This window comes from Callionymus lyra, chromosome 14 (assembly GCF_982586985.1).
Source record: "Callionymus lyra chromosome 14, fCalLyr1.hap1.1, whole genome shotgun sequence".
NCBI lineage: Eukaryota > Metazoa > Chordata > Actinopteri > Syngnathiformes > Callionymidae > Callionymus > Callionymus lyra.
The window spans coordinates 6,067,690-6,095,403 of record NC_141831.1 but is presented as its reverse complement, the minus strand read 5'-3'; the positions used below and the strand labels follow the sequence as shown (position 1 = coordinate 6,095,403).

General features: G+C 36.8%; 1 protein-coding gene across 2 annotated transcripts in view; it reads left to right on the top strand.

The window, feature by feature from the left end:
- Positions 1-27,714, top strand: part of dclk1a (doublecortin-like kinase 1a) — a 61,911-nt gene that overhangs the window by 30,958 nt on the left and 3,239 nt on the right. For both annotated transcript variants that reach the window (XM_087807017.1, XM_087807016.1), the window contains exons 5-13: positions 1,416-1,523; positions 11,922-12,016; positions 19,646-19,697; positions 19,806-19,975; positions 22,018-22,137; positions 25,204-25,350; positions 26,590-26,723; positions 26,790-26,867; positions 26,940-27,036. In XM_087807017.1, coding sequence (XP_087663143.1) covers positions 1,416-1,523; positions 11,922-12,016; positions 19,646-19,697; positions 19,806-19,975; positions 22,018-22,137; positions 25,204-25,350; positions 26,590-26,723; positions 26,790-26,867; positions 26,940-27,036 — 1,001 coding nt within the window. The remainder of the gene's footprint in view (positions 1-1,415; positions 1,524-11,921; positions 12,017-19,645; positions 19,698-19,805; positions 19,976-22,017; positions 22,138-25,203; positions 25,351-26,589; positions 26,724-26,789; positions 26,868-26,939; positions 27,037-27,714) is intronic.

Here is a 27,714-nt window from a genome sequence, read left to right as displayed (position 1 = left end):
GTCCAGTACTTGACTCTGGTGTTGTGATAGTGTAGTAACAAGTATATATGTGTAGTATTGTCCAGTACTTGACTCTGGTGTTGTGATAGTGTAGTAACAAGTATATATGTGTAGTACTGTCCAGTACTTGACTCTGGTGTTGTGATAGTGTAGTAACAAGTATATATGTGTATTATGTCCAGTACTTGACTCTGGTGTTGTGATAGTGTAGTAACAAGTATATATGTGTAGTACTGTCCAGTACCTGACTCTGGTGTTGTGATAGTGTAGTAACAAGTATATATGTGTAGTATTGTCCAGTACTTGACTCTGGAGTTGTGATAGTGTAGTAACAAGGATATATGTGTAGTAGTGTCCAGTATTTGACTCTGGTGTTGTGATAGTGTAGTAACAAGTATATATGTGTAGTATTGTCCAGTACTTGACTCTGGTGTTGTGATAGTGTAGTAACATGGATATATGTGTAGTATTGTCCAGTACTTGACTCTGGTGTTGTGATAATGTAGTAACAAGGATATATGTGTAGTATTGTCCAGTACTTGACTCTGGTGTTGTGATAGTGTATTAACAAGTATATATGTGTAGTATTGTCGAGTACTTGACTCTGGTGTTGTGATAGTGTAGTAACAAGTATATATGTGTAGTATTGTCCAGTACTTGACTCTGGTGTTGTGATAGTGTAGTAACAAGTATATATGTGTAGTATTTTCCAGTACTTGACTCTGGTGTTGTGATAGTGTAGTAACAAGTATATATGTGTAGTATTGTCCAGTACTTAACTCTCTTGTTGTGATAGTGTAGTAACAAGTATATATGTGTAGTATTATCCAGTACTTGACTCTGGTGTTGTGATAGTGTAGTAACAAGTATATATGTGTAGTATTTTCCAGTACTTGACTCTGGTGTTGTGATAGTGTAGTAACATGGATATATGTGTAGTATTTTCCAGTACTTGACTCTGGTGTTGTGATAGTGTAGTTTTACAGCTTTAAAAGCTGCTGGAGTCACTGTATCCTCTCGTCCTCAGTCATCGCCGTGATTTCACAGATTTCATTGTTCCTTCAGACTGCTGCCACCTAGCGGCTGGAGGTTCAGTTGCAACACAAAAATGAACAGTGAATATTTGCAGGTTAATTGTACATTTTAAAATCAGATCATTTTATTTCACACATACTTTGTTTAAATACAAATGATAAAAAAAAAGATGTTACAAATAAAATGTCAATATTTGAAAGCCAAAAAAGTATTGTAAAAAGAATATCAAAATATATGACAAATACTTCATAGGCGTGAGTGCCACTCATTTTCTTCTGGGTTCACTGTTGCCATGGTTACGTGATGTTTATCTATTAGGTTGAATCCAGTTGATCTTCAGGTGCAGATGAGCTTCTTCAACAGGTTCTTCTCGTCCACAGAGTGTCGCGTCATGAAGCCGGTGAGCTACGGGAAGATGTCGGCGTCCTGGAGCCGAGGTTCCCCCAGGATCGTGGTCCAGACCGGACGCAGCAAATCCCCGGCATCTGGTGAGTCCGGAATAATCAATCTTTCCAGAATCTCTGCAAGAATCATCATATGTTTGCGTCGTCGTACTTCCTGGTCCGTCTGGTGTCGCAACAAAACAGTTGTAGATGCTTCTGAAGACATGATTGTGTTGACGATTGTGTTGATTTGTGCGTTAAAAGAGACGACAACAATGCATCACAGACATAAACGGTCTTTCTTGAACTTTGGTAATTGTTTGGATCGATTGAATTGTTTAGATTCTCCAGAGAAGGAGTTTGTGCAGCATCTTGTTACGCAGACGACTTCTTAGTTAGTCAGTGTTGAGACACAAAGGTTTAAAACTGTTGACAACAATCTCAACGTGTGACTCAGGAAGTGGTTTCTGAAGCGGTTTGTCGGCAGAAAATATTATTATTATTATTATTGTTGTTGTTATATTTTTGCTGTTATTACTGTTGTTGTTGTATTTTTGCTGTTATTACTGTTGTTGTTATATTTTTGCTGTTATTGCTGTTGTTGTTGTTGTTGTTGTTGTTGTTGTTATTGTTGTTGTTGTTGTTATAGTTCCTATTATTATTGTATTTGTGACCCTGGTCTGGAAAAGCATTATATAAATACAAATTACTTACTTACTTGTTGTTGTTGTTATTATAGTTGATATTATTATTATTATTGTTGTTGTTATATTTTTGCTGTTATTATTGTTGTTGTTATATTTTTGCTGTTATTACTGTTGTTGTTGTATTTTTTGCTGTTATTACTGTTGTTGTTGTTGTTGTTGTTGTTGTTGTTGTTGTTGTTGTTGTTGTTATAGTTCCTATTATTATTGTATTTGTGACCCTGGTATGGAAAAGCATTATATAAATACAAATTACTTACTTACTTACTTGTTGTTGTTGTTGTTATTATAGTTGATATTATTATTATTATTGTTGTTGTTATATTTTTGCTGTTATTATTGTTGTTGTTATATTTTTGCTGTTATTACTGTAGTTGTTATATTTTTGCTGTTATTACTGTTGTTGTTGTATTTTTGCTGTTATTACTGTTGTTGTTGTATTTTTGCTGTTATTGTTGTTGTTGTTGTTGTTGTTGTTGTTATAGTTCCTATTATTATTGTATTTGTGACCCTGGTCTGGAAAAGCATTATATAAATAAGAATTACTTACTTACTTGTTGTTGTTGTTATTATAGTTGATATTATTAATATTATTGTTGTTATAGTTGCTATTATTATCATTATTATTATGGTTGTTGTTGTAATATTGTTGCTGTTATTACTGTTGTTGTTGTTATAGTTGCTCTTATTATTGTTGATGTTGTTGTTGTTATAGCTGTTATTATCCTATTATTATACTTGTTGTTGTTATATTGTTGCTGTTGTTGTTGTTTTTATAGTTGTTATTATTATTATTATTATTATTGTTGTGCTTGTTAAATTGTTTCTTTTATTACTGTTGTTGTTGTTCTTTTTGTTATTATTATTGTAATTATATTGCTGTGATTGTTATTATTGTTGTTGTTGTCATAATTATAGTTGTTGTTATTGTTGTTATTATTATTATTGTTATAATTATAGTTGTTGTTATTGTTGTTATTATTGTTGTTATTGTTGTTATAATTATAGTTGTTGTTATTGTTGTTATAATTATAGTTGTTGTTATAATTATAGTTGTTATTATTGTTGTTATTATTATTGTTATTTGTGTTATTATCATTGTAGCTGTAGTTGTGGTTGTTTTTTTTATAATATACCAGATTTTATTTAAAAGCGCATTAAGGTAACTTAACAACACTAAACTCTAATACTAATCTACTTGCTTTCATTTTAATTGAATTCTAGTTTCAGTTCAGAATTTTACACGAGAATGTTGTTGTGTTTTAGCCTCAAACTAATCTAATCTTCTGGAATAAGTACTTGTTGATGAAGGAAAATACAATTACATTCTTTTTTGGCTACAATGATTTTTTCCTTGCCAATAATTGTACTACAAATTAAGTATTTTTCTCTAGTGTCAAAAGTTTTTAAATGAAAAAAAAAAAAAAAAAGTGAAAAATGAAAAACGTCCAATGTGATAAAAACATGTTGTTTTTTTATCAGTGACTAAGATGAGAGAAGAAGTGGAGATTAAGTAAAAAAAAAAAAAAAAATCTGCCTAAAATTAAATTAAACTTTAAAATTTATCAAAATGATTTTTTTTTATACAAATACATTTAGTTTAACCCCAGAATCAGTGAATCTGACCATGAAATTCAAAGTAAAAAGGAATCAGGACGAAGTGAGAATGATCTTTGTTGCCATGGAAACATGTAGCTTGTACACAGAGTAACATCCATACATGGACTTCCTGTCTGGATGCTTTGACTCCACGGAACCGTGAGTCACAGCCTCACTTCTCGGAAGAAGAGTTTTTGTTTTGGCGTAAATTCAGCCACTTAGTTCTTAACAGGTTTGTTGTTTTCCAGCCGCACATCACGAGGTAGATGAGCAGCAAACAAGTTGTTATTTTGACCCACTTTCTCTACAAAACTCTGACTCACACCGAGAACATTCTCACACAAAGAGTTTGTTTTTTGTTAAAAACCACGAATTATCTCGACTCAATCAGGATTGAACCTCCAGAAACACTTGTCCACCTTCATCCTGACGAAACAAAAGCTTCATCTGTGTAATCGTCCCTTAAAAAAGTCATAAAAGTGAAGGTACTTTAGAGGAAAACTTCTTCTACGGCCTCAGAACCTTCTCGTCTCGGACTGAAGCGACGAGTCCCAGCAAAGTTCTGCCTCCGTGTTTAGAAACCCGAGGTGAGGTTCTATTATTTCTCCTTCTCGCCGTCGAGAAATCCATCAGGTTTTTTTTTTCCTGGAGGTCCTGGCGGGCGTTAATAATCCTCGGTCTCACCTCCGAGGAAAAAAAGAGGGAAGGATGTGAAGATGGTGCGAGACGAGGGAGCGAAGAAGAAGACGACGCCTGCTCTGACGCCTCCTGCTCGACCTCCTTCACACCAAAGAACCTCTATTTAAAATTCCAGACATTACTGGAGCAAAGAACTGGAACTAAATCACATTTTTAAAACAGTAAAATTACAGTTTTCAGAGACAAAATATATTTTGAATTGTCCGTAGGTATGAGTGTGTGTGTGTGTGTCCTGAGACAGACTCGGGTCCTGTCCAGGGTGTCCCCTGCCTCTCGACCCCCACAAGGGATTAAACAGTAAAGAAATGAAAATATATGGAAGGATATCAGTGCTATCAGAATATTAATATAAATTAAACACATTTAATATGATAAAACTTTCTTTTTTCAAGCATTTAATTACTAAAAAAATAAATAAACATTGAGCTTTGTTAGCGTTTAGCTTGATTTTATTACCTGATTTTTTAGTTTACTATTACCTCCTTTTTTGATTGACGGTCCCTCACTATAACAATACTTTTTGGAAAAAGAGATTTTTTTCCCCCAAATGTAAAATGTTTAAAGTTATATGAAATCTTTCTTTTTTTAAAAAATAATTTTAGCTTGATTTTATCACATGATTTTTTTTTTTTTTTTTACCATTAACTCCTTTTTTGCTTGATGGTCCCTTACTACAACAATAATGTTTAAAAAAAGAGCTTTTTTCCCCCACATTTAAAATGTTTAAAGTTAAAAAAAAAACATTTATAAATTTAGAATTAACTTGATTTTATAACCCAATTTTTTTTAGATCACTTTTTTTTGCTTGACGGTCCCTCACTTCAACAATAATTGAAAAGGAGCTTTTCTCCCAAAAAAAATAGATTATTATAGAAAATAAAATAAAAACATTTTAACTTTTGCATTTAGCTTGATTTTATTCCCTCATTTTTTTTTTGTTTTACTATTACCTCATTTTTTTTCTTGACGGTGCCTAACTACAACAATAATATTTGAAAGAGAGCGTTTTTCCCCCAAATTTAAAATGTTAAAAGTTGTATAAAATAAAATAAAACATTTATTATTTTAGCTTGATTTTGTTGCCTGCTTATTTCTTACCATCCATTTTTTGATTGACGGTCCCTCACCACAGCCAAAATATTGGAAAAGAAAAGCGCTTTAGGTGAGATAAAAAATAAAACGTATATAAAATAAAATATAATAATAATTTTAGCATATTTAGCTTGATTTTATTACCTGCTTTTAATACTTTAACATCCCTTTATTCTGCTTCTCCCAAAATTTAAAATGTTTGAAGTTATAGAAAAAAACAAAAACATTTATAATTTTAACTAGATTTTATTACCCCATTATCTTTTTTACTATTACCTCCTTTTTGCTTGACGGTCCCTAACTACAGCCATGATATTTGACAAAAAGAGCTTTCATGTAAGATTTAAAAATGTTTATAGTTAAAATGATAGGAAATGTTTTTTTTATTTTATTTTTTACAAATTTAGCATTAACTTGATTTTATTTCCTTTTTTTTTTCTTTACTTTTACATACCTTTTTCGCTTGACGGTCCCTAACTACAACAATAATATTTGAAAAAGAGTTTTTTTCCACAAATTTTAAATGTTTGAAGTTATAGAAAAAACAAAAAAACATTCATAATTTAGCTTGATTTTATTACCCCATTGTCTTTTTTACTATTACCTCCTTTTTTCCTGACGGTCCCTAACTACAGCCATGATATTTGACAAAAAGAGCTTTCATGTAAGATTTAAAAATGTTTATAGTTAAAATGATAGGTAATGTTTTTTTTATATATATATATATTTTTTTTACAAATTTAGTATTAACTTGATTTTATTTCCTTTTTTTTTCTTTACTTTTACATACCTTTTTCGCTTGACGGTCCCTAACTACAAAAATAATATTTGAAAAAGAGCTTTTTTTCCCCACAAATTTTAAATGTTTGAAGTTATAGAAAAAAACAAAAAAACATTTATAATTTAGCTTGATTTTCTTACCCGAGTTTTTTTATTTTTTACAAATTTAGTATTAACTTGATTGTATTTCCTTTTTTTTCTCTTTACTTTTACATACCTTTTTTGCTTGACGGTCCCTAACTTCAACAATAATATTTAAAAAAGAGCTTTTTTTCCACAAATTTTAAATGTTTTAAAGTTATAGAAAGTTAAAAAAAACATTTATAATTCCATCTTGATTTTATTACCTGAATTACTTCTTACTATTACCTCATTTTTTGCTACGAACACAGTTTAAAACGCTGACGACATTTAATGCAGTTGTTTCAACAAGTGTTGGCAGTTTTCCTCCTCAAAATACTACTTTGATTGAGCAAGTTTTTCATAGTTGAATACATGAATATGTCAATGAAGTATTGGTTGAAAGTGTTTCTAAATGCAGTTTGTCCTCCTGCTGATCACGTGAGTCACGCGTGTTCTTCTCATCATGTGACTCATAGGTCAGTCCTGGTCTCTGAGCAGGACTTCTTCTCTCCTCCGTCTTCTTCCACAAATACTCCCTCGTTACTGAGACGTTCTTCTTTCAGTCTGCAGTCGGCTTCGCTTCTATCGTTTCTCTCTGTTTCTAACTGTAATACATGTTCGATTAAAGTGAATATTTACCATCGTTTTACTGATGAAACTTCATTTAAACTAGTACTACATGAAGATACTTCAGTGAGAAAACACAACCGTCTTGATTTCAACTTGATTGACATAATAGTCATAATGTAATGATGTCAAAAATATAAATTTGATTCTCGGTTTGAGCAGTTTTTCTAATGTATGGTCGAGATATGATCTGAAAATATAGATTAAAAGATAAAAAAGGATTAATTAAAGATCAGAAAAGTGCTGTGAAGGTCAGTGACGAAGACTTTTGTTCTTTTTATTAATTCAATCCTTCATCATTTTGTTTGTTTATTCAATAGTAAAAAACTAGATCTAATCTAAATTCAATATTGTTTTTTATTCCTATGCTTTTTTTCTAGCTTTTTTATTTAAATTGTGTTTTAAATCATGTCCATGTTGATGGTCATTTTTTTTTATTGAATAATTAAAAATATATTAATATTATATAGATTTATAGAAATAATGTTTTCATTTTTTCTTAAACAAAACCTTTGATATTCTCTCTACTTATGATAATTACATTTTAAGATAAAGAAAAAAGAGAAACATTTTCTCCTCCCTCATCCATCTTTTCCTCCCTCCATCCTTCCTCCCTCCCTCCATCCTTCCTCCCTCCATCCTTCCTCCCTCCCTCCATCCTTCCTCCCTCCATCCTTCCTCCCTCCATCCTCCCTCCCTCCATCCTTCCTCCCTCCCTCCATCCTTCCTCCCTCCACCCTTCCTCCCTCCATCCTTCCTCCCTCCATCTTTCCTCCCTCCATCTTTCCTTCCTCCATCCTTCCTCCCTCCATCCTTCCTCCATCCATCCTTCCTCCCTTCCTCCATCCTTCCTCCCTCCATCCTTCCTCCCTCCATCCTTCCTCCCTCCATCCTTCCTCCATCCATCCTTCCTCCCTCCCTCCATCCATCCTTCCTCCCTCTATCCTTCCTCCCTCCCTCCATCCTTCCTAACTTAATCCTTCCTCCCTCCATCCTTCCCCCCTCATCCTTCCTAACTTAATCCTTCCTCCCTCCATCCTTCTTCCCTCCATCCTTCCCCCCTTCATCCTTCCTCCCTCCATCCTTCCCCCCCTCCCTCTTTCTTCCCCACTCACTCCATCCTTCCCCCCTCCTTCCTTCCTCCCTCCATCCTTCCTCCCTTCATCCTTCCTCGCTCTCCTCCCTCCCTTCATCCCTCCCACCCTCCCTCCCTCTCTCCATCCTCCCTCCCTTCATCCTTCCTCCATTCATCCATCATCCCTCCATCCTCCCTCCCTCCTTCCTCCCCCCCTCTATCCTTCCTCCCTTCATCTTTCCCCCCTCCATCCTCCCTCCATCCTTCCTCCCTCCATCCTTCCTCCCTTCATCCTTCCTCGCTCTCCTCCCTCCCTCCCTCCCTCCCTTCATCCCTCCCTCCCTCTCTCCATCCTCCCTCCCTTCATCCTTCCTCCTTTCATCCATCATCCCTCCATCCTCCCTCCCTCCTTCCACCCCCCCCTCTATCCTTCCTCCCTTCATCTTTCCCCCCTCCATCCTCCCTCCCTCCCTCCCTCCTCCCTCCCTCCCTCCCTCCCTCCCTCCATCCCGGTGCGCGTCATAGTTTGCGCAGCTCTATCTCCGCCTCCGAGCGTCCATGTACTCCAGCTCCGTCTTCTCTCATTCACCACTTTACTTCCTCGCTCCTTCTCTCCTCCTCCTCCTCTCCTCCTCTCCTCCTCTCCTCCGCTCTGGATTATCACTGTGCCGTCCATCATGCTGGAGGTAGAAGGTAGGATCCGGACCCTCATCCTTCCACAGACCATACCGTGTTGTGTAACTGAGAGCATGTCGAGGAGAAAAACATCCTCGTCTTGATTTTTTAATGCGATGATGAAAGAAATCATTACATAATTGAGGAGCTGCTGCTGCTTCTTCTCCCAGATGTTGGACTGAGGAATAATTCAGGAGCTTCTCTTTGAACTATGAGCAGATGTGCAGTGATTATCAATCATGATCATCCTTCTCTTCTCCGGTGTTGACGGAGAGACAGAAGTGTGTGTCCAACAAACACACAATCCTCTTGAAACCACTTGAAATTCATGGTCTGGCGACGACACTGTCGTCTCTGTCGGACCAGAACATGATTCATACACGATTGATTCTTGACATTCAGGGACGCACAACCTTCCATTACACACTACATCATTTATCGAGTCACACAATCCACAAGTAACACATGTATGTAGAAGAAAAAACACACTTTTAATGCGATTTCATCTTTAAACTCTTTCATTGTATCACATTTACTTCTAATACACTGTTTTATTTACTAGTTGTCGTTACTTTTTACTCTGATATTTCAAAATAAATATTAAAAATCATTGTGTGACCATTGAAAGGTGTTTTATGAACACAATTTAATTTTTCCAATGGTGACTCATGCAGACACACACACATATGTCTCGAGTGTGTGAACACACACTTGCGGAGGTGAATGAGTTTGTGTCGTCCCCGGAGACACACACAAGCAGAAACATCTCTCGTACACATCATGAACGAAAGCGTAACACAACTGTTGTTGCCGTGTGTGTGACGCAACCCTGGTGTGTATTTTGAGTACAAAGTGTCTCATTCATACGAGCTGAGGGCGGAAGTGTGGGTTTGTTACGAGACGGTGATACGGATGAAGCTTCCAGGTCTGTGTGTGTGTTTGTGTTTGTTTCATAACACTGCATTTTTGTGTTCATGGAAATGTTGTGTTTTGAAGCTTGAGCTGTACACAACTCTGTGTCTATAGATGTGTGTGTGTGTGTCCAAGAGTTTGTTGGTTAGTGTGTGTGTTGGTTTGTGCGAGTGTGTGTGTTGGTTCATGTGCGTGTGTGATGCTTATTGTGTGTGTTGGTTTGTGTATGTGTGTGTTGGTTTGTGTATGTGTGTGTTGGTTCATGTGCGTGTGTGATGCTTATTGTGTGTGTTGGTTTGTGTATGTGTGTGTTTGTTTGTGTATGTGTGTGTGTTGGTTCATGTGCGTGTTTGATGCTTATTGCGTGTGTTGGTTTGTGTGTGTTTGTTTGTGTATGTGTGTGTGTTGGTTCATGTGCGTGTGTGATGCTTATTGTGTGTGTTGGTTTGTGTATGTTTGTGTTTGTTTGTGTATGTGTATCTTTATTTTTGCATGTTTGTTTTTGCAATGATTAGTGTGTGTGTTGGTTTTTTGCATGTTGCATGCATTTGTTTGTGTATGTGTGTGTTTGTTTGTGCATATTGGTTTGTACGTGTGTGCATGTGTTGTGTCGCCTCATGCATAAGTGTGTGTGTCTGCGTGCAAGTGTTGGTTTGTAGTCATGTGTTTTGGTTAGTGCGTTTGTTGGTAGGCGTATGTGTGTGTTTGTTTGTGCATTTTTGGTTTGTGTGTATCCTTACACATGTGTTGTGTTGGTTTATGAATCAAAGTCCTGCATTGCAGTGTTGCTTTGTGGACGTGTAGTTAATTATTGTGTTTTTGTGTTGGTTTGTCTTAGGTTTGTGCGTCTTCGTATGTGTGTTGATTTTTGCATGTGTAGGTGCATTGGTTTGTCTTAGGTTTGTGCGTCTTTGTACGTGTGTTGGTTTGTGCATTTGTGTGTGTGTTGGTTTGTCTTGGGTTTTGTGCGTCTTCATAGGTGTGTTGGTTTGGGCATGTGTTGGTTTGTTTTGGGTTTGTGTGTCTTCGTATGTGTGTTTTTTTGCGCATTTGTGTGTGTGTTGGTTTGTTTTGGGTTTGTGCGTCTTCGTATGTGTGTTGGTTTCTTTTGGATTTTTGCATCTTTGTATGTGTGTTGTTTTGTGCATGTAGGTGTGCGGTTCAGTTTGTGTGTTTTTTTGTGAAAGTATGTTGGTTTGTGCATATGTTGTGTGTCACTGTGCATATGTCGATCTGTGTGTGTGTGTGTGTGTGTGCTTGTGTGTGCATGTGTCTGTGTGGTGTGTGTGCGTGTGTGTGCGTGTGTGTGCGTGTGTGTGCGTGTGTGTGCTTGTGTGTGCATGTGTCTGTGTGGTGTGTGTGCGTTTGTGTGCGTGTGTGTGCGTGTGTGTGCGTGTGTGTGCATGTGTCTATGTGGTGTGTGTGCGTGTGTATGCGTGTGTTTGTGTGTGTGTGCGTGTGTGTGCGTGTGTGTGCTTGTGTGTGCATGTGTGTGCATGTGTCTGTGTGGTGTGTGTGCGTGTGTATGCGTGTGTTTGTGTGTGTGTGCGTGTGTGTGCGTGTGTGTGCTTGTGTGTGCATGTGTCTATGTGGTGTGTGTGCGTGTGTATGCGTGTGTTTGTGTGTGTGTGTGTGTGTGTGCGTGTGTGTGCGTGTGTGTATGCGTGTGTGTGTGTGTGTGCACGTGTGTGCGTGTGTGTGCGTGTGTGTGTGTGTGTGTGTGCGTGTGTGTGTGTGTGTGTGTGTGCGCGTGTGTGCGTGTGTGTGCGTGTGTGTGTGTGTGTGCGTGTGTGTGTGTGTGTCTTTATTAAACCAAATTGTAAATGTTGTAAAGTCACATGTTGTGTATTCGATGAAAAATGTCGTCGTTCCTTCAGATCAATAAATAAATCTTTTTAAAGGTCGTTGAGAATCCACTAGTACTTGTAAAGTATATATATATATGAGTACTTGTAAAGTATATATATATATGAGTACTTGTAAAGTATATATATATATGAGTACTTGTAAAGTATATATATATATGAGTACTTGTAAAGTATATATATATATATGAGTACTTGTAAAGTATATATATATATGAGTACTTGTAAAGTTTACTCATTGACATTATGTTGCGCAATAATGTCAACGTTTCTTCTCCAACCACTGAATATGTTGATGTTTTACTTTCAGTCTAAATGTCGAAAAGACACTCAAGTCTTCTTCCTCCTGCAGTGAACGGGACCCCAGCCAGTCAACCCTCCTCCCCTCACTCGAGAAAGTCTCCCAGCCCCTCCCCCGCCAGCCCCGCCAACAACACTCCACGTCAGGTGAGACGCCGCGACCCCGCGACCTCGCCCGGGGGGGGTCAGACTTAACCTCTTCTCTTCCTCAGGACCAGGACCGAAGCCAGACCGAGCTTAGACCGACCACGTCTTAGATCGCGGAGACGCTCGCGGGATTCGAAGCGATTGTCGTAGTTTTTAACCAGAAGTAGTACTGCTTCCTGTTGTCGCTCGTCCTGCCGGGGTCACCCTGGCTCTCTGGGATCCGTCAGTGATTCGTGAAAAATTCCCGCTTTTAACTCGCGTTTAAGTTACTTCATGAAACGACTTACAGTAATTTGATGAGACGGTCGTCGGCATATAACAAAAAATAGCAAAAAAACAACACGTTAAGTGCATGAAAAAGTGACGTTCCCCCTTCATGAGGCTTTTATTTTGTAGAGTACTTTCCTGGGTTTCCTTTAGTTTACGCAGAAACGCCGATCGGCCTGATGGTCGAGAGCCGTGGATGGATCTTGCCAAGCACCGCTCTCACCGACCGTCGAGAGAGCAACAAAAAAAAACAGGAAACCCAGAAAAAGACTCTACAAAATAAAAGCTCCATCTCAAAAATGCTGAGTCAGCAAAAGGTTTTTTCGGTCTCTGGACTGTCAAGTCTCATATATAGTTTGTGTTTCACTCATTTTTCAGTAGTTTACAGGTTAATTCTTGGAGTAAACTTGACTGAAATGAGAGGAAATACCATCTTTTTTTTCAAAATAAAACACCTTTCAGACGTTAATAATCAATAGAAGTTTAACTATATCAGATATTTTATTGTTCTGTGTGACAGATGTTAAGAAAACTTATGTAGAAATAAATATTGTTGTTCGGGAAAGGACAAAAAAAACACGAAGATAATTAAGATAAACTGAACCTACGAAAAAAATACTCTGACTTCCTGTTGAAAACTGCTAAATATACATCAAGTACCCTCTTATTTTGTTAAATATTTGGGCCTCTCGTTGTGAGTTTGACCTTGATCTTGAACTCCTATAACTCAAACAGGAAGTGGAAAAAACGACTTCCTGTCCCGGCGGCGTTCCATGTTCATTCACCACAAGAGAGCGAAGCTTAAATCTCGCTCCGGCACGTCATGAAGGATTTATCGTCTCGACCCGAGCGGCTTCTTCTGCGGAGCCTCCGGCGTCTGCTGGTCCGACCGGCGCCGTCGAGCCAGAGAACGTTCGGGTCGAGACTATATTCTCGGGGAGTTTTCGCCGGAGCTGGAGCGATCGTTTGTTATGGAAGTGGGTCACGGCTGATGCGCGGGGGAAAGAGGGGCGCGTATTTATAAACCCCCTCTTTTACTCCCCTTTACTCTTCTCCGCGGATGAAGGGATGAAGGCAGGAAGTCATCGAAACTTCCCTTGTTTATATGAGTCCGAAAATTCAATGATATTTTAGCCATTTTTCTACTTAAATATCACTGTTTAGATGTGACCTTGACAACACACTTCGTTCAAAAGCACCGAGACACTACATACCTCTGCCAAGGAGCACATTTCAGCATTGTAAAACATAGTGTACAATGGAATCGACAATTCCTTCACTTTATAGACCGAGATCAAACTAATATTTATTGGCGCTGCTTCTTGACGACGCAAAATTGTTTTTTTTCTCAAATTAGTCGCACGGTTTTGATGATTTATGGAATTTATTCGATTTTTAAAAATACGTTTTTAGGTTTTGCTGGTTCTTAACGTAGTTGTCAGCGGTAAGAAGACACACGAGTGCGTGACAAAACCTTCAGAACCTTCCAGAGACCAGATGGAACGATGCAAAATAAAAAAATATATAAATTTTAATGAAAAATTTAACAATAATGTATCGACAAAACAAAAAGTGTTGTGTCTACAACACTGTCAATAAAAGTTCTGATTTAAAAATAAATAAATAGTCCATTTTCATGAAAAAATCCAATGTGTATTTGTTTTTATATACAATTAATCAATTAAAAAGTAGTAAAAACAGAATTCTAAGGTTAAAAAGTACACGGTTCATGTAAATATAGGTAAAGGAAAACTAATGTACCGTTAGCGTTTACATTCATCAACAGGTACTTTCTTATTATTGACGATCGCTAACACCGAGCTAAACTTTTGACGAACGTTACGATCGTTTTTGTCTTCAAATGGAACTATCGTTAAAGCGTTTTTTTCATTTTATTGGTTTCAAGTTCAAGCTAAGTACGTAAGCGTCGCGGTCATCAGACGTGACGCCAAATACAACATGAGTTAAGCTCCGCCCTCTCATGACCGTGGCGTAGCCGCACAGATCGCAGGCAGAACTGAAGGCAGACTGATCCTGTTTTTTTTGCTTCAGTCGCGGTTTTTAATTCTCTCGCGTCTTTATTTTTATCCCTGAAAGACTTTCTTTTCTCCTCCGACACCCGGTTCTTCTGTGAGCAGGTATTAACTCCACGGAGGGAATTTAAAAGTCCTCGTTTCCCTCGTAGACCGGGGCGTAATCTCCTCTGCGAGGTCCAGCTTCTCGGCTCTATATTTGGACTCGGCTTTTTGTTTGCATCTTTATCGACACGACACGGACGACAAAACCCGAACGTACTTTTCCGGAGCCGGTCTCGTGTCGGGAAGACGAGAAACCATCATGTTTTATGTATGCACGGCACGCTACTGACCCACTTCCGTGAACAAAGGCTGAACCGCACGGCTCCACGTTCATGAAATCGACATGTTTCCATCTGGACTCCCGCGTGACTTGAGGGATCCTTCAGAATGAAATCACCTTAGATGACACGCGTCATTACGACCCCCTGATTTACATTTCAGCCCGTTTGAGAGATTTGAAACGGATTGGTCTTAAATCGTCGGGTATAGATTTGAACGCGTCTACCTTTCCAGGGTGTCCCCTGACCTTTAAAATCTAAAATATCAAAATTCATCAAAGCGCCTTTTCCTTCCCAAACATTTCTCATTACTTTGTCAGCGGATAATACTCTCACTCGCTCAATAATAGCGAGAAAACATTAAGACGACCTTCAAAACCTGCATCCCGTGGGCCATTTCTGGTCCCTGAGATGAGAGTACGCGGCCCATTTGAGAGGGACTCCATCTTTGTCACTATCAGATGGTTGTATTACAACTCTGAAATAAATAAAAATAAATGTTATTGACAAATAAAAAATAATAATTATTTTGAAGAATAAATAACATTTTCTGGGTAATTTTGATGCGTAGAAAGTATTTTTCTGAGAGTGAAAAAATATAAATAGTTTGTACGTTTTTAATAAAAAAGAACGAACATGAAAAAATCGATCTATTGCACGATTTAATATTAATAATAATATTTATATTTGAACTCTCTGGACACTAAAGAATGTACTTAAGATTAAACTTATTAAAAAAAAGAAATGTATACAAATAAAAAATGACACCGTTTTTTATTGTGTGAATATTTGTAGTAAACTTCCATTAATTCATATTATTATATATACAATCAACAAAACATCAAATTTGAATCACTGACTCTCGGCGGGAAAATAAACAGGATTAGTTGCAAATGTGATAAAAGTTAGTTCTGATAAGAAGCTTCTGCTGTTAGCATGTTATTAACGTGTTATTAGCGTGTGTCGTTGCATGTTCCATCTTCATCGTGTCGTTGTGTAAACATGTGAATCTATTGTCTCTGGCGTGTACTTTTGTTTTCATTTGTGTTTGTGTTTCTTAGACTTTTTTTTTGTGTCATGTATTCATTTGTTCATCATTAAATTCATCCTCATTTCGTTTTCACCGTGTGTTGTTTCTTTCACTCCATCATCCATCCATCATTATCCACAGGAAACTGGTTTGTTCCGGTTTATTATTCCAGAATAATCAGATTAAACCAGACGTGAGTAGAAAACGTGTGTCGAGCCGATGCTGCGACCAGATTAAACCGTCTAGACTCCAAGGAAAAACTTTATTGATTCAAAAACTGTGCTCGGAATTCCATGAATCTCAACAAAATTAATATTATTTAAAAATATTTTATAGGTTTAAGATTTAAAACAGTTAATTCCTCGTCTTTTTTTTTGTACTCAACCATTTTAAAATATTTTTATTAATTAGTTTCTTGATCGTTTTTTAATCATTTTACGAGCTGGTCTACTTATGTCACTGCTGCCATCTAGTGGCCGGAAGTTGAATTGAAACACAAAAATTAACAAACGCTGTAAATATTTTTATAGTTTTGAATTAAAAGAAAACTGAATTATGTTATTTTATACATACTTTACTGAAATATAAATCAAGTTTTTAAAGAATATTACCAACTTTTCTTACACTTTTATTTCTTAAAAAAAAGAAGCATTTTCGGTGTATTCAAAGACATATTATTATATATCTATGATTAATAAATCTAGTTTAATTTTTTTTATACATTTATTTGTATTTTTATATTTTCAAACCTTTTATTTTGTATTCATTTCACTTTTTTCAAACTAGTTACTTTTTTTTCTCCATTTATACTTTGTAGATAAACTTTAGTTTTTTAGAAATTATACTGTATACTTTTTACTATATGTTTTAAAAAGCATCTATGTTTTTATCTTTAATATATATTATTTTATATTTTAATATTTCCACCTTTTTATAATTTATAATCGATTATTTCTAATTATTTTAAATGTATTTATTTGTTTTTTTGCATTTATTTCCACCTGTTTTTTTTTTTTACCTCATCATGTTTTTAATTTTTCTCAAAACCTCGTTTATATTTATACTTTGTAGATAAATATTAATTTTTCCAGTTTCCATGAGTATTTTTCCTTAGTTATGTTTAATATAAATATTATCTTTTCTCGTTTTATTTTCATCTAAACTTTTCCTCCACTTATTATTTTTTATTTATTATTTTCATGCATTTCTTTCTCTTAAATAATAGTTTAAACCTAATATTATTTACTTTCTTTTATATGCGTTTAATAATAAAATCAAATCTTTGTGAACAATTTTTTATTTAAACACACTTTTGTGAATAATAAGCTTTAAACGTGTAAAAAGGAAACGACCTCTGACTGACCTCTTGAACGAACAAACTAAATCTATTCTTTAATCAACTCTGGGATCGACTCGTAGGGTCTGTTCCTAAAGAGCCGAGTCAGTGTTTTGTCAAAAGTTGATCTTCAGAGATAAGAACTCGCAGCAGGAAGTGAACGTATATATAGACCTGGACACCGGCCTCGCAACCTGCCTCGCTCTCCTCCTCGCAGTTTCCATGGCAACAGCATTTTGTTTCTGACAGGAGATTGAAGCCGTGAGTCGACGAGATAAGAGTCGGACTCAGATAAGAGTCGGACTCAGATAAGAGTCGCAGATGAATGAAGACGGTTCAGTTCGAGCTCCTTTGAGTCAGGAATTAAAACAACAACAATAACGATGAAGTGAAATGGAGTCGGAGTCGCTCGAGACGAGCCGTTCTGACTCGTTTGATTTCTTCAAGTCTATGTGATCAATAAAGTTTTACCTTACTTTACCTTACCTTAAATCTTCTTAAATCAAACGTATTGATTTAAATCTCTTAAACAAAAGTGTCTTCAACTAACACTTGTACGTTTATTGACAGTTGGAGGAAACCAGAGTTTGTAAAATAATATATGGTGAATTGTCAGAATAATAATATGGGAAAAAATAAGAATAATAATGTGAGGAAATAATAATAATAATAATAATAATAATAATAATAATAATAATAAAAATGTGGGGAAATAATAATAATAATAATAATAATAATAATAATAATAATAATAAAAATGTGGGGAAATAATAATAATAATAATAATAATAATAATAATAATAATAATAATATGGGGAAATATAATACAAATAATGTGGGGAAAATATTAATAATAATATGGGGAAAATAATAATAATAATGTGGGGAAAATAATAATATAATATGGGGAAAATAATAATAATAATAATGCGGGGAAAATAATAATATAATATGGGGAAAATATTAATAATAATATGGGGTAAATAATAATATAATATGGGGAAAATAATAATAAGAATAATGTGGGGAAAATAATAATATAATATAGGGAAAATATTAATAATAATATGGGGAAAATAATAATAATAATGTGGGGAAAATAATAATATAATATGGGGAAAATAATAATTATAATAATGTGGGGAAAATAATGATATAATATGGGGAAAATAATAATAATAATAATGTGGGGAAAATAATAATATAATATGGGGAAAATAATAATAATAATAATGTGGGGAAAAATAATTATATGGGGAAAATAATAATAATAATAATGTGGGAAAAATAATAATATAATATGGGGAAAATATTAATAATAATATGGGGAAAATAATAATAATAATGTGGGGAAAATAATAATATAATATGGGGAAAATAATAATTATAATAATGTGGGGAAAATAATGATATAATATGGGGAAAATAATAATAATATTAATGTGGGGAAAATAATAATATAATATGGGGAAAATAATAATAATAATAATGTGGGGAAAAATAATTATATGGGGAAAATAATAATAATAATAATGTGGGAAAAATAATAATAATAATGTGGGGAAAATAATAATATAATATGGGGAAAATAATAATAATAATAATGTGGGGAAAATAATAATAATAATATGGGGAAAATATTAATAATAATATGGGGAAAATAATAATATAATATGGGGAAAATAATAATAATAATAATGTGGGGAAAATAATAATAATAATATGGGGGAAATATTAATAATAATATGGGGAAAATAATAAATATAATATGGGGAAAATAATAATAATAATAATGTGGGGAAAATGATAATAATAATTATGTGAGTAAAAATAATTATATGGGGAAAATTATAATAATAATAATGTGGGAAAAATAATAATAATAATGTGGGAAAAATAATAATAATAATGTTTTTCAATTAAACTTTATGTTAAGTGTCAGATAACAAGATAACTGTTTAAATTAACTTTATAAAAGAAGAGAAAATCTCAACAAAAAAACAGGCAGAAACCTCGAGCAGAACCAGCTTTTATACTTTGACTTATTATTGTTAGTTTGCCATTTATTTTTTACTTGGAACCAAAAATAAATACGGTTTGAGGTTAAACAGTAAATCAGATAAAACACAAATTAACTGAATTTTAAATCATTTACAAAAAGGATTTAATAACAACTTTTTAAAAATGACAGTTTTAATTGTGGTTAAAAATGTTCAAATGATTTAAATTAAGCGTGAAAATAAATAATAAAATTAAAAAAACATAGATAATGATGATTATTACTATATAATTATTTGTGGTATTTGGGGAACAAACGCACATAAAGGAGGTGATTCAAGAGTAGAGAAGAACACGTCACTCTGGCGCGAGGATCACATGTCGGCGGAGAAACGACGAAAACATGATCTTCAGGACGACAAGGAGTTAAACTAACTAGACTAGAACCTGTCTCACCCTCCTCGCTGCTGCCATGGCAACCAGACAGGAGGGACGAGAGTCGCTCCACCTCACTTCCTGCTGGATGACCTCTGTGACCTCTGCTTTGGCGGCGAGAAGGTTGAAATAAACGTGTGTGTGTGTGTGTGTGTGTGTGTGTGTGTGTGTGTGTGTGTGTGTGTGTGTGTGTGTGTGTGTGTGCAGGGCTCCGAGGGCTCGTCTGCAGCGATGGTGGACGACGAAGCGGCGACTGAAGGTGAGAAGACTCTGAGTTCTTGTCACCGTGACTCACTCTGGGCTCGACTATCACGCCTGCCGATGGTGGTACGTGTGGAGTCTTGAAACTCTGGTTTCCTCCCTTTAGAGGTGCAGGTGGACGAGGCTCCTGCGGTGCCGACGTACATCTCCGAGCGATACACGGTCGGACGAGAGCTCGGAGACGGAAACTTCGCCGTCGTGAGAGAATGTGTGGAACTGAGCACCGGACGAGAGTACGCTCTGAAGATCATCAACAAGAGCAAGTGTCGAGGGAAGGTCAGTCTCATCACTCCTCCCTCCTTCATCCCTCCTTCACTCATCACTCCATCATTTCATCCCTCCATCACTCCATCCCTCCTTTTCTTTATCCCTCATTACTCCTTCATCCCTCCTTTTTTAACCCTCCATCACTCCATCTTTTCTTTTCTTTATCCCTCCATCACCCCTTTCCTTTAACCCCTTTATCACTCCTTTACTTTATCCCTCCATCACTACTTCATCCCTCCATCACTCATTTTCGTTATCCCTCCATCTCTCCTTCATCCCATCATCACTCATTTTCTTTATCACTCCATCACTCCTTGTCTTTATCCCTCCGTCACTCCTTGTCTTTATCCCACCATCACTCCTTTTCTATATCACTCCATCACTCCTTTACTTTATCCCACCATCACTCCTTTTCTTTATCCCTCCATCACTCCTTGTCTTTATCCCACCATCACTCCTTTTCTATATCACTCCATCACTCCTTTACTTTATCCCACCATCACTCCTTTTCTTTATCCCTCCGTCACTCCTTGTCTTTATCCCACCATCACTCCTTTTCTATATCCCTCCATCACTCCTTTACTTTATCCCACCATCACTCCTTTTCTTTATCCCTCCATCACTTCTTGTCTTTATCCCACCATCACTCCTTGTCTTTATCCCTCTATCACTCCTTGTCTTTATCCCTCTATCACTCACTTTCTTTATCCCTCCATCACTCCTTTATCCCTCCATCACTTATTTTCTTTATCCCTCCATCACTCCTTGTCTTTATCCCACCATCACTCCTTTTCTTTATCCCTCCATCACTCCTTGTCTTTATCCTACCATCCCTCCTTGTCTTTATCCCTCCATCTCTCCTTGTCTTTATCCCTCTATCACTCACTTTCTTTATCCATCCATCACTCCTTTTCTTTATCCCTCCATCTCTCCTTTTCTTTATCCCGCCATCACTCCTTTTATTTATCCCTCCATCTCTCCTTGTCTTTATCCCTCTATCACTCACTTTCTTTATCCATCCATCACTCCTTTTCTTTATCCCTCCATCTCTCCTTTTCTTTATCCCGCCATCACTCCTTTTCTTTATCCCTCCATCTCTCCTTTTCTTTATCCCGACATCACTCCTTTTCTTTATCCCTCCATCACTTCTTTTCTTTATCCCTACATCACTCCTTTTCTTTATCCCTCCATCACTTCTTTTCTTTATCCCTACATCACTCCTTTTCTTTATCCCTCCATCACTTATTTTCTTTATCCCTACATCACTCCTTTTCTTTATCCCTCCATCACTTCTTTTCTTTATCCCTACATCACTCCTTTTCTTTATCCCTCCATCACTTATTTTCTTTATCCCTACATCACTCCTTTTCTTTATCCCTCCATCACTCCTTTTCTTTATCCCTCCATCACTGCATCCCACCATAATTGCATCCCTCCATCACTTATTTTCTTTACTTTCTTTCTTCACTTCTTCTGGCCCCCAATGTTTCTTTCTGTTTGTCTATCGTTCTTTTCTTACCATCCTTCTTTCGGTCTTTCTTTTTCCATTTCTTTTCCTTCATTTCTTTTCAGTCCGACAGCCTATCTTTGTTTCCTTTGTTTTTGTCTTTTCTTCCCTTTCATCTGGCAATCGATCTTCCTTCCTTTTCTTTCATTCTGTCTCTTAGTTTTTGTCATTATTTCTTCTTTCCAACTGTCGTTACTTTCTCCTATTCTTTTCCATCCTTCTTTCTTTCCGTCTTTCCCCACTTTCTGTCCCTCTCTCTCATCTGGCCATTTGTCTTTCTTTTCTATTCACCTTTATTTTCTGTCTGTTCACTTTCTTTCTTTTTTATGTCTACTGTCTTTATTTTCATTCTTTCTTTTCCCGACATTCACATTCGTTTCTTTACTTCTTTGTCCGGCAGTCCCTCTTCCTTCCTTCTTTTCTTTCCATCCTTTTTTCTTTCATCTACCCATCCATATTTTCTGTTTCCCCTCCTTTCTTTCCATCCATCCATCAAGCGTGTTGCACTGATGGAAGAAGGTTCTCCATCACTGTCTGTGTCCAGGAGTCCATGATCCAGAACGAAGTGTCGATCCTGCGTCGAGTCAAACATCCCAACGTCGTGCTGCTGATCGAGGAGGTCGACACGTACAACGAGCTCTACCTGGTGATGGAGCTGGTCAAGGTGAGTCTTTGCTCGTCTGAGAGAAAGATGCAACCATCCCTCTCTCTCTCTCTCTCTCTCTCTCGCTCTCTCTCTCCGGCTCGGTGCATAATTCAACAGCCAGAAATGCGATCCATCTGTTGGAGTTGTGATGTCGAGTACTACAGAATATAAATGAGACACAATCTGTGCGAGACGTGTTCGTGTGACCGGAGGACGAGTGAGGATGAATGGAGAGAGAGGAGGAGGAGGAGGAGGAGAGGACGAGCGAGGATGAATGGAGAGAGAGGAGGAGGAGGAGGAGGAGAGGACGAGCGAGGATGAATGGAGAGAGAGGAGGAGGAGGAGAAGAGGAGAGGACGAGCGAGGATGAATGGAGAGAGAGGAGGAGGAGGAGAGGAGGAGGAGGAGGAGAGGACGAGCGAGGATGAATGGAGAGAGAGGAGGAGGAGAGGAGGAGGAGGAGGAGGAGGAGGAGGAGAGGACGAGCGAGGATGAATGGAGAGGGAGGAGGAGGAGGAGAGGAGGAGGAGGAGGAGGAGGAGGAGGAGAGGACGAGCGAGGATGAATGGAGAGAGAGGAGGAGGAGGAGAGGAGGAGGAGGAGAGGACGAGCGAGGATGAATGGAGAGAGAGGAGGAGGAGAAGAGGAGGAGGAGGAGGAGAGGACGAACGAGGATGAATGGAGAAAGAAGAGGAGGAGGAGAGGAGGACGAGGAGGAGAGGACGAGCGAGGATGAATGGAGAGAGAGGAGGAGGAGGAGAGGAGGAGAGGACGAGCGAGGATGAATGGAGAGAGAGGAGGAGGGGAGGAGGAGGAGGAGGAGAGGACGAGCGAGGATGAATGGAGAGAGAGGAGGAGGAAAGGAGGAGGAGGAGGAGGAGGAGGAGGAGAGGACGAGCGAGGATGAATGGAGAGGGAGGAGGAGGAGGAGGAGGAGAGGACGAGCGAGGATGAATGGAGAGAGAGGAGGAGGAGAAGAGGAGGAGGAGGAGGAGAGGACGAGCGAGGATGAATGGAGAAAGAGGAGGAGGAGGAGAGGAGGAGGAGGAGGAGAGGACGAGCGAGGATGAATGGAGAGAGAGGAGGAGGAGGAGAGGAGGAGAGGACGAGCGAGGATGAATGGAGAGAGAGGAGGAGAGGACGAGCGAGGATGAATGGAGAGAGAGGAGGAGGAGGAGAGGAGGAGGAGGAGGAGAGGATGAGCGAGGATGAATGGAGAGAGAGGAAGAGGAGAGGAGGAGGAGGAGGAGGAGAGGACGAGCGAGGATGAATGGAGAGGGAGGAGGAGGAGGAGGAGGAGAGGACGAGCGAGGATGAATGGAGAGAGAGGAGGAGGAGAAGAGGAGGAGGAGGAGGAGAGGACGAGCGAGGATGAATGGAGAAAGAGGAGGAGGAGGAGAGGAGGAGGAGGAGGAGGAGAGGATGAGCGAAGATGAATGGAGAGAGAGGAGGAGAGGAGGAGAGGACGAGCGAGGATGAATGGAGAGAGAGGAGGAGGGGAGGAGGAGGAGGAGGAGAGGACAAGCGAGGATGAATGGAGAGAGAGGAGGAGGAAAGGAGGAGGAGGAGGAGGAGAGGACGAGCGAGGATGAATGGAGAGAGAGGAGGAGGGGAGGAGGAGGAGGAGGAGAGGACGAGCGAGGATGAATGGAGAGAGAGGAGGAGGAAAGGAGGAGGAGGAGGAGGAGGAGGAGAGGACGAGCGAGGATGAATGGAGAGAGAGGAGGAGGAGGAGAGGACGAGCGAGGATGAATGGAGAGAGGAGGAGAGGAGGAGGAGGAGGAGAGGAATGCAACATGATTGTATATATGTATATTTTATCTGGAGGTATCAGTGGCACCGTGGCATGAATGATTCAGGAGACTGACCTGGAAACATATTTACATGCGAGTCCGACCGTGCGAGCAGGAGGTGAACCGTCAGAGTTCACGACTATTTCCAGCTCCTGCTCCACTTTAGTGGAACATCCAGGAGAGACACTGATGTGGAGGTGAATCAAAGACAGGAGGACATTGAATTAGTTAATTTAAAATCAAGAAACTTTAGTTATTTGACTGAAATGTGGTTTTAAAGCCTTTAATTATGTCATTTTAATTGAATTACTGTATATAATTGTCCATATTAGTGGAAGAGTTATTATTGAATATCTCAATTCAATGGTTTCTATATTTAAATGTTGCATTTGTTGTGCTTTTTAAATAAATAAAAATAAATAATATTGTTGCTTTTTTTTAATTTACTTTTCACCGAGTTTGACGTATTAACACAAATTATTTCAGAAAATAAATTATCTAAATTTTGTATTTTTTTCATTTCTCAGCCTTTTAAATTGAATATAGAAATTGTATAATATCGAGTTATTTGATCATGTGCTTCTACGTCGTCACATGATCATCTGCTCGTCGCATGATTGGCTGAAACTTTGATGAAGTAGCTCGGTGCTCGTTTGGTAATGTCTGGTGACTCTATTATACCAACATTTATTTATTTATTTATTATTCATTTAAAAGGCTACAATTTAAAATAAAATATTACATTTACAAATGTTATTTTTGGGGCATTGGAATCAGAATCTCAAACTACATGTGTATGAAAAAAAATATTCATAAATTTATTACATTTTCTAAATTCATTTTTATTTTAATTTCTCTGACTTTTATATTCATTATCAAAATGTTATAATAGTGAGTTACTTCTACGTCGTAACATGATTTTTTGGTGACGCTATTACGCCAACATTTATATATTGAATTTAAAAGGCTACAACTTAAAATATTAAATGTAAAAATGTTTTTATCGGATAATTGGAATCAAATTGTCAAACTATATGAGTAAAAATAAATCTATGTATTTATTAAATATATATATATATATTAAAAAAAATAACATTTTGAATTCAATTATTGAATGAAAAACAAATTAAATCTTTCAATATAGAAAATATTTTATTAAATTAAAACAATAAACAAAATTAAAGTTTCAACAGTTTAATATTGTTAATACTGGTCATTGTTTCGACCAGAGAATTAGCGCCTGATGCTAACGCTAACACTTCTTCCAGCCTAAACTCTTCTGCGTCCACAGGGGGGCGATCTGTTCGACGCCATCACCTCGGCCAACAGGTACACGGAGAGAGACGCCAGCGGGATGTTGTACAACTTGGCCAGTGCCATCAAATACCTCCACAGCCTCAACATCGTGCACAGAGACATCAAACCAGAGAACCTGCTGGTGAGTCGCTGCAACTCCATCAACAGTCGCATCACGGCAGTCGATGAGTCACGGCGGCCCTCGCCCTTTATTTATACCACTATATTTATACGTGTTCTCAGACCTCCTGCTGTCAGACCTTCTTCCTGTGCTTCCTGCTGTCTTCTTGTCTCCGCCCTCGTCTGTCGCATTTAATCAGTGCAGAGAAAATATATGTACTATGTGTACATACTTTAAATAACTGCATTAGCCGTCAAACTTGACTCATATAAACATATAATCATATGAAATAGTACCTTCATTTGAATATCACAATCTTAACAATACAATGAATGAAAGACATGTTAATAAAATAAAATGAGATTAATTAATATTATATAAATAAGTACAATTAAAAGACTAATTAAAAACTGATTAAAGAGAGTTTAAAAGACAATTACGTAAGATGTGTTTACATTAAAAATAACATCATTAAAAATGCTAATAACTTAATAAAGGAAAATAACTGTGTCTTATGTTTGAGGTTTAATCTCAAACATACAAATAAGTTAAAAAAAGATTCTTAAAAATATTTGTTTTTGATCGATTTGATTGAAGCTATGTTTTGCATGGAAGAAAATACATTTGGATATTTAAGTACATTTTTTTCAATAGAAGATATTTTATTTTAGATTTTATTATTTTAATTGTATTTATAATGGAACATATTTTGGAGGGATTTAAGCAACTTAAAAACAAAAAAAATTAAATGCATTTTTTAGATTGAAGCGATTTTTTTTCTGTAAAATATTTCTCTTAATACATGTTTTATTCAATAACAAAGAAACAAATCCAAGAAGTGAAGATAGTGTCGAGATATAAAGAGGTTTTTTTCTCTGCTTCCCTTTGCTGTGATTTTTAAATCGTATTTTGATTGAAAATATATTTGTTTGATTTAAGCAACTATTTTTGATTGAAAATACGTTTTGATTAAAGCAACTTGTTTTGGTGGAAAATATTTTTGGGTGTTTTAAGGCTTTTTTTTTTTTTTTTATAATTTTGATTGAACCAACTTTTATTCAATAGAAAATATTTGTATTGAATAAAATAAACAAATCTAACTGAAGTGACGATAGTGTTAAGATATAGATGTTTGTCTCTGCTGCCCCCTTGTGGTATTCTTGATATCACAGCTAATTGAGAATTTGTTTTTGTTTGTAAACAAACAAGTTTCCCAAACACTTGAATCCCACCTGAGTACTTGAACACCTGTGTCTTCAGGTACACGAACACGCCGACGGCAGCAAGAGCCTGAAACTGGGAGACTTCGGTCTGGCCACGGTGGTGGACGGACCCTTGTACACGGTGTGCGGGACCCCAACATATGTAGCACCAGAGATCATCGCAGAAACAGGGTGAGAGTCTGAACGACACCTTCTTTCGTTCCACGTTCGTCTCACACCTGCTGCTCGTTCGCACAGGTACGGCCTTAAGGTGGACATCTGGGCGGCCGGAGTCATCACCTACATCCTGCTCTGTGGCTTCCCGCCCTTCAGGGGGTGAGAATATATACATATATACAGTATTTAAAGTTGATCATTTGGAGGTACTTATGCGTGGATCGTTTGCAGGAGCATCGAAGATCAAGAAATACTGTTCGATCAGATTCTACTGGGCCAGCTAGAGTTTCCTCTCCCATACTGGGACAACGTGTCGGAAACAGCAAAGGTTTGTATGTTTATCAGTAAAACCATCACTTTATTTAATTAACACATGTTGAGACTTTTAATTTTTTTGTTGGGATCTTGTTTTTTTTTACCATTACATTTTTTTTTTTAAATAATTGAATTCAATCATTTTTATATTGAAAAGTTGAATTAAATTGTATTGCTTGTATTTTAGATTTTTATTCAATAACTGGTTTTAATCATTTAAATATTGAAAAGTTGAATTAGTTTCTATTGATTAATTTAATTCATAAATTTGAATATTTAAAGGTTAAATTAGTTTGTATTGAATTCAATAATTTGAATATTGAAAAGTTGAATTCGCTTTTATTGAATAATTTAAATTAATAATTTGAATATTTAAAGGTTGAATTCGTTTTTATTGAATAATTGAATTTCATAATTTGAATATTTAAAGGTTGAATTTGTTTTTCTGAATAATTGAATTCAATAATTTGAATATTTAAAGGTTAAATTCGTTTTTATTGAATTCAATAATTTGAATATTTAAAGGTAGAATTATTCTAACGAGTAATTCAATTCAATAATTTGAACATTTAAAGATGAATTCGTTTTTCATTGAATTGTTAAATTAAAAATGTGGGTATTGAAAAGTTACAGTGGTTTTAATTCAGTAATTAAATTCAATAATTGGAATATTTAAAGGCTGAATTCGTTT